The sequence below is a fragment of the Gigantopelta aegis genome, chromosome 12 (assembly GCF_016097555.1).
Source record: "Gigantopelta aegis isolate Gae_Host chromosome 12, Gae_host_genome, whole genome shotgun sequence".
In the NCBI taxonomy this organism is placed as follows: Eukaryota; Metazoa; Mollusca; class Gastropoda; order Neomphalida; family Peltospiridae; genus Gigantopelta; species Gigantopelta aegis.
This window is the reverse complement of record NC_054710.1, coordinates 4,524,052-4,538,334: the sequence shown is the minus strand read 5'-3', so window position 1 is coordinate 4,538,334 and position 14,283 is coordinate 4,524,052. Positions and strand designations below refer to the sequence as shown.

The window sequence follows — 14,283 nt, the reverse complement described above, 5'->3', positions numbered from 1 at the left end:
TGTTTCGCTGTCAATGGGTCATTTATTTACAGCCAAAAACACTGAGTGTAACGTTTTGATAAGATTTAGTGCGTGACGTCATATTACTGGTAAAACGACTTAAGAACTTTGATTGACTAAATATCCAATTAAAATGCTATTTTAGAAGTGTTATAGGATAAACAGACCCTCGACAAATACCGATGAATGTAGACTCGGTTGATATTTTCCGTATTATTTGACCAATGGAATATCAGCTAGAATATTCTGCCCGGAGGGTCATCGGCTTATCATAACTATGCACTTCCATGCACGGTTTGGACATATTCGGCGAACATAAGTGAGCAAATATATCACAAGTTACGAACTATGATAGGTGTTTTATTTGTGATAGTTTGAGTATTTCACCGTTTTAGTAGACAACGGATTATTTCGTCAAAAAACAAAATGATAAATTTGAAAACTGTGCCAAGAAGGCTGGTGATGTTTCTTGTATTGGCAAAGTACCTGAGGAGTGAAATTGTGTCACAAAAAAGAAAAAAAAAAAGAAAAAGAAAAAGAAAAAGACAATCAACAATATTTTCTTTTCAATCCGAAAGTGATGACATAGTATTGTTGTGCAACGTATTACACAAAAAAAAAACTACCATTATTTGTCAGCATCGATTGGTAAACTAAGTAACTAACTAACTAAATGAATAAAATGATGTTATAGTTATTTTGGTCAGTCCTTTGAGACCTCGTCTGAAGTGCTTGCGTCGCAGGATCGAACCTCATCGGTGGATCCATTTAACTGACTGGGCTTTCTCGTTCCAACCAGTATACCACAACTTGTCAAATTCCTTGGTATGTGCTTTCCTGTCTGTTTGAAAGTGCATACAAAAGATTCATTGCTGGTAATGGAAAAATGTAGCGGGTTTCATCTGATGATTACGAGGCATATTGAAATATAGGGATGAAGAAATGAGAGAAAGGAAAGGGGGCAGTGGGATACAACAACACACTAAAAACTTCCGCCGGCTCCTCTGTCAAGAACAGGAACCGTTTTGTCTTTAGTCCCTTCCCTTAAATAGTCCCTGGTCCCGTCTTTGCAACTAATCTCTATATTCTGAAACAACAAAAACGATCGAACCATGTACGAGTAGAACAAGTTCAAATCTTAAAACAAACTCAGTCCTGGTAAGTGTATACCAAATATAGCTCAGTCTTGGAAAGGTTAGGAAGGAAGGACATGTTTTATTTAACGACGCACTCGTTTATATGGCGTCGGACATATGTTTAAGGACCACGCAGATATTCCGGGAGGAAACCCGCTGTCGTCAATTCATGGGCTATTCCTTTTGATTAGCAGCAAAGGATATTTTATATGCACCATCCCATAGTCAGGATAGCACATACCACGTCCTTTGATATACCAGTCGTGGTGCACTGGCTGGAGCGTAAAAGGGTTAGATATGCTGGCTTAATATGCACATGCATAACTTACCCCCAACAGAAAATGTAAACAACAACAAGACGTATCCAGAACATAGTGTAGTCTTCACAGATATGTCGTTCTGATAAAAAGAGTATTATTACACTAAACACAGTATTTGAAGTGGTGAGAGAGAGAGAGAGAGAGAGAGAGAGAGAGAGAGAGAGAGAGAGAGAGAGAGAGAGAGAGAGAGAGAGAGAGAGAGAGAGAGAGAGAGAGAGAGAGAGAGAGAGAGTGTGAGAGAGAGAGAGAGAGAAAGAGATCATAAATGTACGTTATCAACTCGTGCTGATAAATTATGATATAACAACACACTCACGGAATATCATATATATATATATATATATATATATATATATATATATATATATTACGAAATATAAGGAAACTAAATATATAAACACGGGTATTTTAATAAGAAAATGTATTTAATATGTAGTTTCAGTCCCCTAAAAGTCTTGATACCAATCGGAAACATCTTACAATGGCTGCAAACTCAGGTCAGTCCCTCATATGAGAAATCTCGCAAGGTATGATAATTAAAACAAACTATTTGTCGCTTTATTTTAAAAAATTAAATGTAACATGTTTATCTGTCAGTAAGCTATTTCCTAACTCTAGGCTCAAACAATGTAACATGTTTATCTGTCAGTAAGCTATTTCCCAACTCTAGGCTCGACAATGTAACATGTTTATCTGTCTGTAAGCTATTTCCCAACTCTAGGCTCGAACAATGTAACATGTTTATCTGTCAGTAAGCTATTTCCCAACTCTAGGCTCGAACAATGTAACATGTTTATCTGTCAGTAAGCTATTTCCCATCTCTAGGCTCGAACAATGTAACATGTTTATCTGTCAGTAAGCTATTTCCCAACTCTAGGCTCAAACAATGTAACATGTTAATCTGTCAGTAAGCTATTTCCCAACTCTAGGCTCAAACAATGTAACATGTTTATCTGTCAGTAAGCTATTTCCCAACTCTAGGCTCAAGCAATGCACTAAAATGAAAAGTTACTCAATTTAATAGCTTTAATGACTTTGCTTCCGTACAAAAAATATTCACAAGTGTATGTGCATGTGCGTATATGTGGGTTTACGTGTTTGTTCGTTAGTGTGTGTATGTGTATGTGGGTTTACGTGTTTGTTCGTTAGTGTGTGTGTTTGCGTGTTTATGTGCTTGTTCGTTAGTGTGTGTGTGTGTGTGTGTGTGTGTGTGTGTGTGTGTGTGTGTGTGTGTGTGTGTGTGTGTGTGTGTGTTTATGTGTTTGTTCGTTACTGTGTGTATGTGTGTTTATGTGTTTGTTCGTTAATGTGTGCGTGTGCATGTGTGATTATGTGTTTGTTCGTTAGTGTGTATGTATGTGGGTTTGTTGGTTGGTTGGTTGGTTCCCTGTGTGTGTGTGTGTGTGTGTGTGTGTGTGTGTGTGTGTGTGTGTGTGTGTGTGTGTGTGTGTGTGTGTGTGTGTGTGTGTGTGTTGGGTGTGTGTGGGTTTTTTTTACATTGGCTGCGGGTTTTTTGTTGTTGTTGTTTGGTGATTGGCCTAATGGTTACGGTCGAATATCTAAAAGGTCAGTGCACTGGGTTAGAATCCTATCAGTTGTTTGGTTAGCCGACAGTCCAGTTCTGATACTGTAACAACGTCCCACTGTAACTCCATATCCTCCAATGATGGCCAATCCAAAGTCAGGTTTCGCTTGCTACAAAGAAATAATTTAATGTGTATTTTGTAGGCCTGATCTTTGACTGTGGTGCTGATATTAGCACAAAGTTGGAGAATAACAAGGTTCCAATTTTACCACGGCATTGATGTCCAATGCATTGGTTGCCCTTCTTACTTCTCCGAAAATCTTTGTCGATGACATCGCAAATGATGCGGTGCCCCAACTGGTGTGCCACAGTACCTTTGCTATATAGTATGCAGCCATTTGATGTGTTGATGTGCACTAATATAAATGAATGGTCAGCAACCAATAGGTAAATTGCAACTTTCTACAGCCAATAATAATACATATCCACCATTCTCCCATCGAATATGTTACTATTTTGTAGAATACATCATTAGATACGACTATTGTGAACTATATAATGGAACAAATCTTATAATATTTCTTAAATGGCTTGATTGTTGAGAGCCGATGGTTAACAAACCAATGTGCTCTAGTGGTGTGGTTGGACAACACAGACGTTTTTTTTTATTGTTGAAAAATCAGACATGTATACACTAGTGTGACTTTCATATATGAGGGTCTGTTTATCTTAATAGCATTATCACTTTGCATAACACTGTTAACATTTTAACCCCTTATCCCAATTCCTGATATGAAAACAAGATCACGGTCAGAGGTCATTTCGAGTATAAGTACTTGAGAAATATTCACTTTTATTATAAATATCGTTCAACATAACCGAGTTAATAGGAACCATACAAAGCACACCTGTAATAATAAGTTTAATGACGTAATTCAGGGAAACGACGTCATAACACGACGTTGCTTTCTCAGTCCTAGTTCAGACTGTGCATGAGAAATATAACGACATTTCGTTTTCTCCTTCTAGTTGTGGTTCAACTATTTTAATATGGTCCTTGACGTTTTTATTGTTAAAAAATTAACAATAATATGGATAATAAAGACATCTTTACATTTTCCCTCGGCTAATAGAAAAATCCTAATAATAATAATAATACATGTATGTATGCAGACCTCGTCTTTTAAGGGGAACTATCATCCTCGCTCCCTATCTCAACCCTGAAACTAGTTCAAGGCAAGCAATGTTTAGCTCCCCTACAAATGCGAACATAAATGGGTTTTTTTTCTGTGCTTTAGTTTTAATTGAAAACATATTATATTGCATAAACAACAAAATGGTTGAACACCAGTTTACCAACTTAATAAGCCATCTCCTATATGCACACTTGTAAGTGGCCTTTATACGCTGAGACAATAAAAAATGTCGATGCATGTATCGGTAAAACGTTTCAAATCATGGGCAAGCTGTTATAAAAAATAACTGTTTTGAAAATGCTAAAGATAATGGGTTGATATATAACTTACTTGTCCCTCACAGACAATGTTAATATAACACCAACAAGTAACCAGAGCATTGTGTGGTCTGCCGGTCGTATCTGATATTCTTCCAATACTGCACTCTGATGTAAGATACTACAGCTTGTTCGCCATACGGGTTTTCTCACAGATCTATCGTTGTGATAACATTATTATTTATTTAGTTCTATTATTATTATCACTCCAGAAACAATAGGTCATTTAGTGGTTTATAAATAATATTATATGCATGGAAACAAACATGATTTTTAAAAAGCATTCTGGACAACAAATTAGCAATATTTTGAATTATACTGTTCATGTTATGAAGGTTATTGTTTGTATCTATAACAATAAAAGGGTATTATAATATAGAACAAAGAGAGCAAAAAAAAAAAAAAAAAAAAAAAGAAGAAGGAAAATACCCACTTATCTTATGTTAAGTAAACGTTTTCTCATTTATACCTATGCTTACTTGTGATTTTTTCCATAGAGCGACATCATGAGACGAACCCACAAGAAAAGAGACACATGTATGTTAGTGATAGTCTCCATGGAAATTAGTATTGTTCTTAACTTTATAATTATAGGTAGTACTAAAGCAAATAACTTCCGGCTGGGTTAAAGTTCGAGATGCACAACTTTTGATAGAGATGTGAACACCACGAGTCTTGTGATTGGTGCTAAATGTGAGTGTGTTGATTGTAAAAAAAAATTGTTTTAAATAGTGTCATCTCGTCAAAAAAATTATGCAATTTTATTTCATCTAGTACCACTGTGTCATGTATGGGGTACTTGTAAAAAAAGTACTCCAATTTTGTGCGGAACGACAATAGTCATAGACGCTACCCGTTATCTCAGAAATGAGCAGCTTGACCACCAATTTGTTTGTTTTTTTCATTCACTTTAAGGGTGAGGGGTGGTAGTATTCATATCCGTGGAGTTTATCTCGATTGATACGCTGCAGGTAGACGTTTTAGCCACATATATTACTATTGCCATCTATGGGATTTGATTTGGTAGTGTACACTCTTTAAGGTTAATTTGGACACTCCATACTTTGTATGATTAAAGTACTTTTTCTTCAAATTGTTAAACACTCCTGAAATCTATAATTGTAAAAGTTACAATCGCTTCTTTGTTATAGGTACTAGTGTAGAGTTTGTTATAACTTTAGTTACTTGTTTGAAATAGTGAACTTTTCATGTCTAACCATGTTAAATTTATTTCCCAGGGTATAATAATTATCTGCATTTTGGTTCACTATCCTACAACTTTACATTGTGACATCTTATCTGAGATGGGGCAAATGTTCATGTTAGTGAGATGTTCTTAAAGTATTGCCTACTTGCGATATACGGAGTTATCGGTAATGATTAGTGTTGTCTTTCCTTAGGAACAGGTATTTTGTTTGCTGTCCCTTTGGTTTATAAAAGGTACTGAGGAGTCATTCGTCGTAATTTTAATTTTATGTTTTAAATGGTAAGTATGCATGAATATTAGTAATTATATTAGTAGGAAACCTGTTAAAATGGGTGTATATAAAATTTGGCAATCGACAGAGAGTTAAATTCTGAAGGTAAGGGGAGAGAACTATTTACTAACCTTATCTTGGGTCGGCCATGGTCGTGACTCGGACAACATTGAATGCCATCTAAATGGAAACATTCTTGGTATAAAATACTATGTAAAGTAATCTTTAAGATTGCTTTAAAATTGCTGTTTAAAAGTGGTCAATTTTGTCAAGAAAAGGCGTTTAATGCCATCAAATTAAAGAAAAATCCCATCTAACTGAAAACATTATTGGGTTATATTGTTACTAGTATGCAAAATCCTTAAAAAAAAAAAAAAAAAAAAAAAAAAATATATATATATATATATATATATATATATATATATATATATATATATATATTAATGAAATCTTTTATGATTCAAATGCCAATAAATCACGTTTAAAGCCATCGAATTTTAAAATGTTCACTGGGCAGTATACCCCCGGACTCCCCTAGACGTTTCGGACCCTGATCATTGCCCCATCCCCTCCACCTCTCCACTTAGCCAGTGAGATCAAGTGCGTTTGAGACCATCTGAAGTTTTTTTGTTTTTGTCTTCTTTAACGACACCACTAGAGCACATTGATTTATTAATCATCGGGTGTTGAATGTCAAACATTTCGTAATTTTGACATAACGTCTTAAAGAGAAAGCCTGCTACAGTGTTCTATTACTAGCAAGGGATCTTTTATATTCAACATCCCAATGGCAGGACGACGCATACCACGGATTTTCATATACCAGTCGTAGTGCACTGGTTGGAACGAGAAATAACCCAATGGGCCCTCCGACGGGGATCGATCCAAAAACCGATTAAGACCATCTAAGTGAAAACATTCTTGGATTAAAATATATATGCACAATAATCCTTAAAATAGTTTTTGTAATTGTTGTTTAAAAATGGCTAATTTTGAGATTAAGATGGCAACAAAAGACGTTTAAAGCCATCTATTTTTAAAATGTTCCGTTCGGAGCATACCCTGGACCCCCCTATACGTGACGGTGTATCAACATAATTGTCGCGTGTGTCAATTAGTCACATTAAGCTACTGACTTCATCTTTCTCAGACATTAGAATACCCGTAATTCACTAAATGTACAGAAATATATGTATATATATATATATATATATATATATATATATATATATATATATATATACATATATTTCTGTACATTTAGTGAATTATATATTAGTCTGGTATCCTACTTGTGACTTTTGTATCCCACTTAAAGGGACATTCCTGAGTTTGCTGCATTGTAAGATGTTTCCGAAAAATAAAATACTTGTACGATTAAACTTACATATTAAATATATTTTCTAGTTTAGAATATCAGTGTCTGTATATTCAATGTGTTTCTAGTCGTCTTAATATTTGTAAGAAGCACAAACTGGATTTTGTTTTCAAATAATTTCGCGAAAAAATATATTTTAGAAAATAAAATTATATTTAACCTTGTAAAAATATTAGAACGATCAGAAACACATTTAATATACGGTCACTAATATTTTATGCAGAAAAATATATTTGATACGTATTTACAATCGTTAAAACTTATCTGTTAGTAAGAAACATCTTAAAACATTACAGAAAACTCAGGAATGTCCCTTTTAAATGAAATTCATAAATATCATCGTAACAAACTTGGACGACACTATTCTCGTTCCCAGTCTATTGCTACGCCGCAATCGAAATCACAAAATTTGTGAAATTCGCAATCAAACAGAATCTATTTTTGCGTAATACTGACATAAATTAATATTTAGCAGTAATTTATAAGTGTTTCTGATATTACTAATGATAAACCTACCTGTATCAATTTTCTGCAGGTGTGAAATCAATATTTCAAATACAATTTGAAGGACAGGAAACATCCAACAAAAACAGTAGCGACTTTGCGGTTCCCAGTATATTGCTACCCCGCTGTTGCTCCAGTATAGCATTAGACGGGGTAAGAGTTGGGGAAGATATTGTTAAAGCTTAGCATAAGCCTAGGTACGAGCTCGAAAATACTGTTACTTAGCTTAACCAGTAAATGACGACTTTCAATGTTTCAGCAAACAATTAACACGCAGGATTAAACAAGCTAACGACAACGTTACATTATACGGTATCCCTGTGTGATAGTGGCTTATTGAAATTATATTCTGGTATCCCCTGGATATGGGATATCGTTAATCTCGAACACTGAATCAGTGATATAAAAGATGCGCCCCCCCCCCCCCCCCACTTTGTAGCTATAGCGATGTCATTATATATATATATATATATATATATATATATATATATATATATATATATATATATATATATATATATATATATATATATATAATGTATGTATGTATGTATGTGTGTATATATGTGTGTCTGTGTGTGGGGGTGGGGTGCCTTGCCTAGATGTACGTCGTATGTGCTTGATGGTAATGTTCTAACCAGCTTTTACTCCATCGTTCAACGAGTCCAGCTATTTCCTTCACGACCACTGTCTACGTTTGGTATAAAATTCATTTTAGTCTCTTAGAATATTATATTATATACCGATGTAATTTAATGACACTGATGGAAACAAAATATGTTTAAAAATCATGTGTCATGAAAATATATCACACAGCTATTCCTAGCCAATCGGAATAAGTGAGCCGATTGCGGATTCTCCCCGGAGATCCACACTTGTATAGCTTCTTTCCGACTGAATCTCGTCTATTAATAGCAAACGCATTTGCATTCTACGACTGTATTTAGTGTCTGACAAAATACCGATAATATTAACTTTGTGACTGTCAAAGCATGCCAATACATAGCCTCATCTGGTTCATGCGAAGGTACCTGTGCAGCTACCGTTAGATTTATTTAGTTTAAACCCATGTTGCCTGCCACAAAAACATGTACCATGCAATACGAACATGCACCGCTTTGCGCGAGATCTCGTGCCACCGTCGTGAGAAAAGTGTGCTCTCGTTACTATGAACAGCAGTTTACAGAATTTCTAATTTCCAACGAATCGAAACTGATGTTACTATATGTTGGTTAAATTATATCGAGATTTTAACATGCTTGGGAAATACCACCAACAGATCAAATTTATACTTGTTGAAGCCTAAATTGAAATTGGTTAAATATTAAATAAATAAATAAATAAATCTTCCCCAAAAAGAGGTCACAAACGATTTTGACACGGGTCGGTTTTTGTGGGTTGGTCGGGTTAGGACAAACAAACCTAATTTTCATTTTCGCTTGGTAGCTTTCAAGTTAATCCTAGAAGACAAGCAATATATTTTCGTATTTATGGTAGGAGAAAAGCTACGGAAATCGCTCATCTCAGATGCTTGTTTGAATATTGTTGCCCATTAACCTTTCCATTCATATCTCAACTACTGAAGAAAATCGTTCGTGCACAAAAACCACACGAACGACATATTGATTCTCTGAAAAGTTCAGACTTTATAACCTGCAAGTGGAGCACACGAAAGCACGTGCAGTATGCACAAGCGAAACAAACACGTCTTACCGCGTCGAGCTCCAGACTGGGAATGGACAACTTGGAATAAATATAGCTGTGATGACATGCAGTCATGCACCACTGTTATAACACCGAATATTTGTGCAAATTGAGCATATCCTGCCCCGATAGTCCCACCCGTCATGAGTACTGTCGCCACAGCTGTCAAGTCTGTCACTTTGACCAAGATGATGAACAAATAATAAATGTGCAAGTTTCACCAAAGTGATAATTTTTTTTTATCTCGACTTCATGTAAAATACTCTATTTTCATTGGTTGTTTTGCCTTGGCAAAAATATCATTATACCCCGCGTATATCCCACCTGTAACATCGGACTGTTGTTATTGTATTAATGCGTCATGAAAAAATGTGTCTGTTACTAACGAAAATAAAACATGGCTGTCAAACGATTTGCCAAGCACTCGGAAAATGAAATTGAAGAAAAGCGAGCATTTTAATGTGGCAAAGCATTGTGATAATACAGCTAATTTTGAATTTGAATGACATCAGTATTCCAATGACGTCACATTACATCCCCTTACAATAACACTAAACTGGGTACATGACGTTGCTATTGAAAAAAGGTTTTGTTTGAACATTATTAATGCACCTGGATGTGTTTGAAAAAAATCTTGTAATTAAACATGTCGGCAAGATAAATTCGTTGTAGAAGCATCACTAGGGCTTATAGATTTTTATACCCTCTATATGCTCTTGTACAGATGCTATAAAAATACATAAACACCTCGTGATTCTTCTGCAACTTATAATGTCGAAGATCAATATTTGGAATATCTTCAGTCATCAATTCGATCTGTAATCCGTCGTATTTAGTAGATAGAGCTTGCAAGTATATATCATAAAACGTTTTGAATGACCCCGGGAAGGAAGGAAGGAGATGTTTTATTTAACGACGCACATAACACATTCTGTTCACGGTTATATGACGTCAGACATATGATTAGTGACTCACATATATAGAGAGGGGAAATACACTGTCGCCATCTCATGGGCTACTATGTTAGATTAGCAGCAATGGGTCATTAATATGCACCATTCCACAGATAGGATAGTACACACCACGGCCTTTATTACACCAGTTGTGGAGCACTGACTTGACAGGGATCGATCCTAAATTGACCGCAAACCAAGCGAGCGCTTTACCACTAGGCTACGTCCCGCTCCTGAATGTATGACATCGGGAGTGTCTGGGCATCATAATCCAGAATAATATGACGTTGTTTGAAATCTGCACGCAATGAGCATGTCCCAAGGTATCTTAGAAGTTGTAGAAACTAAAAAAGACTGGAGCAGAAGGTATGTGGTTACACATAAAGGGAAAACTGACTATTAAAAAGTTGAAGCCATCCCATCTGTCATACCCCTTAGTTTGGGGCCAGAGTCGGTTCGAATCTCTGGAGAGATCGAGGTATGAAACGGATTGGATACCTTCAGATGTTTGTTTTATTTTTATATCTTGTACGTAAATCAGTGGAAGTTATCTTGCTATTATTAAATTATATACGATCATGAATATTCCAGAAAGTAAAGTTAAAACTTATAGCCAGATGTCTTTTTTATTATTCAGCATAACCAGCGAGCAGAAAATTCACAAACAACATCATCAAGTTTCTCAGATTTTTATTTATTCTCAGTGCAATGGTTTTCCATTGAAGATCAAATTAAATTGATTGTCCACTGGGGGGGGGGGGGGGGGGGGGGGGGGTCACTCATGGTAGGATACATCTTTTTCACAATTACGAGGTGAAAGCACTTTTAACACTCTGATGAAAACTCATAGATAGAAAACGGTCTGCTATGTATTCCAAACCAGATATGATAGGACTGAAGCCATCTTGTTTCCATGGATCCAGCAGCCATGGAAACCAGCGGAAAGGTGTCAGGAAGAAGTGTTCGAGGTGGTGTGGAAGGCATGAGTAACAAGACGCGAATATTCCGTCCACTACAATAGTTCCAGCTTCAGTGACTGGAACGTACAAACCTGTTAGAAAAATAAACAATACAAATCAATACAGAAATAAATACACATATAGAAATATTCCGTCCGCTATAAGAGTTCCTGCTACAGTAACTGGAACGCACATACATGATACTAACATAAACAATACAAATCAATGCAGAAATAAATACTCATATATACAGATATTCCGTCCACTACAAGAGTTTCTTCTACAGTGACTGGAATATACAGACCGGTTACTAACATAAACAATACAAATCAATACAGATACTCCCTCCACTACAAGAGTTCCTGCATCAATAACTGGAACGTACAGACCTGTTAGAAAGATTAACAATACAAATCAATACAGCAATAAATACACATATATTCCTTTCACTACAAGAGTTCCTGCATCAATAACTGGAACGTACAGACCTGTTAGAAAGATTAACAATACAAATCAATACAGCAATAGATACACATATATTCCTTTCACTACAAGAGTTCCTGCGTCAGTGACGGGAACGTACAGACATGTTACAAAAATAAACGATACAAATCAACAAAGAAATAAATACAAGTATATACAGATATTTCGTCCACTACAAGTTTCTTCTTCAGTGACTGGAACGTACTGTAACAGACTTGTTAGAAAAATAAACAATACAAATCAGTCCAAGTTAACTGTGAAATTGTACGTCTCTTAAGAAGTATGTACGGAAAAAATATACTGAGTAATCTATATATATATATATATATATATATATATATATATATTTTTTTTTTTTTTTTTTTTTTTTTTTTTTTTTTTTTTTTTTGATTGATTGATTGATTTTTTTTTTTGCTCTCTTTTTTTACTGAATAGTATGCAATCGATAAGTACCTAGCTCAGTCGGTAGAACGCTCGCTTCAGGTTTGAGTCGTAGATACGAACCATTTCCGTGGACCCATTCTCTAATTAGGTGTCCCCCGTTCCAACAAACGGATCATATAAGGTGAGGACATGGTTATTATTCAACAAATAACATTCTAGTTTTTATTTTGGCTGTGCAGTTAAATTTCAATAGGATAATTGATGGGCTACTTGAATTGGAGAATGGCCAGTAAGATGTTTCTCCAACTGGGCCTGCTAGCGATCATGGTTTGCATGTTAATTTTCAACACTGATTTTCTATTATTTTGTTTCATTATGTTATGTTTACCTTGTTTCAAGCTAAGCGACACCTGCACTACTTGTTCTGGGCACAGATCTCGTTTGCAGGATTTTGTTGTGAAAATGTAATCACCTGGTTTCACAGACATCGCAAATCTGAAAAACAGTGATACATAAATACGAATTATACAATCCCTATAAAGAAGCTACGTTAATAAAATTAAAATATTTGATGGATCTCTTGTATTATTAAATAAAATGGTAATAACAACCACACATTTGCTTTTGACCTTTGAAACTCTCCCCTCTCCCCCCCCCCCCCTCCCAAAAATGCCTTTTAGTTTAAAATGTCATTTCAGACCAGATATAGAAGACTTTAATACTGTACCTAGGTTGTTTGTTTAAGCAAGCCCCCCCCCCCCCCACACACACACACATACAAACACATACATCTCCCAGTTATTGTAGATAGTGCGGTTATATAAATATAGTGTCGATATACTAACAGCCTTGTCATGATTTGATAACGCATCCACGGTAGTGAGCGTTAATATAAAATGATAGAAGGAATAATGACTCTACCTAGATTCCATTTTGGCAGACGTGTTTGTCATCGAGGCAAATATCAAATGGTTATCTGACATCGTCACGTGATTCCCCTGTTCTGTAACCAGTGTTCGGTAGGTAGTATTCTGGTGAGGGTGCCGCTTTATGAAGGTTTTCACTTCAGAGAAGATACGCCGGCCAGCTTGTACTACAATACAATAGTTTGAATAACAAATTCATTACGATTGATTGATACACGTCAGATATTTTACTATAGGAAGTCCTGATAATGGCGAAGATGATGATGGCATTGTTCAGTCCTTATGTTGGTGGTGATGATGGTATTGTTCAGTCCTTATGTTTGGGGGGGGGGGGGTAATGATGGTGTCATTATTCAGTCGGTATGTTGGTGATGATAACGATGACATTGTTCAGTCCTTATGTTGGTGATGATGATAATATTGTTCAGTCCTTATGCTGATGATGATGATGATGATGGCATTGTTCAGTCCTTATGTTGGTAGTGATGATGATCACATTGTTTAGTATTTATGTTGGTGGTGATTATGATGCTATTGTTCAGTCCTTATGTTGGTGATGATGATAATATTGTTCAGTCCCTATGTTGGTGGTGATGGTGATGATGGTATTGTTCAGTCCTTATGTTGGTGATGATGATGATATTGTTCAGTCCTTATGTTGGTGGTGATGATGGTATTGTTCAGTCTTTATGTTGGTGGTGATGATGACGACATTATGCAGTCCATATGTCGGTGGTGATGATGATGATTGCATTGTTTAGTCCTTATGTTGGTGGTAATAATGACGATATTATGCAGTCCATATGTCGGTGGTGATGCTGATTGAATTATTTAGTCCTAACGTTGGTGGTAGCCCTGATTGCATTGTTTAGTCCTTATGTCGGTGGTGATGATAATGACATTGTTCAGTTCTTATGTTGGCGATGATGATCATATCGTCGAGTCCTTATGTTGGTGGTGATGATGACGACATTATGCAGTCCATATGTCAGTGGTGATGATGATTACATTGTTTAGTTC

The 14,283-nt window shown here is 35.8% G+C and overlaps 1 protein-coding gene across 2 annotated transcripts in view; it reads right to left on the bottom strand.

Annotated features, from left to right (window-relative positions):
• Positions 1 to 11,267: 11,267 nt before the first annotated feature.
• The window catches only part of LOC121385761 (zinc metalloproteinase nas-31-like), a 64,523-nt gene continuing 61,507 nt past the window's right edge, over positions 11,268 to 14,283 (bottom strand). For both annotated transcript variants that reach the window (XM_041516530.1, XM_041516531.1), the window contains 3 exons: positions 13,259 to 13,430; positions 12,726 to 12,832; positions 11,268 to 11,562 (listed from right to left, as the gene is read on the bottom strand). In XM_041516530.1, the coding sequence (XP_041372464.1) occupies positions 11,318 to 11,562; positions 12,726 to 12,832; positions 13,259 to 13,430 (524 nt within the window). In that variant the 3' untranslated portion in view covers positions 11,268 to 11,317. The remainder of the gene's footprint in view (positions 11,563 to 12,725; positions 12,833 to 13,258; positions 13,431 to 14,283) is intronic.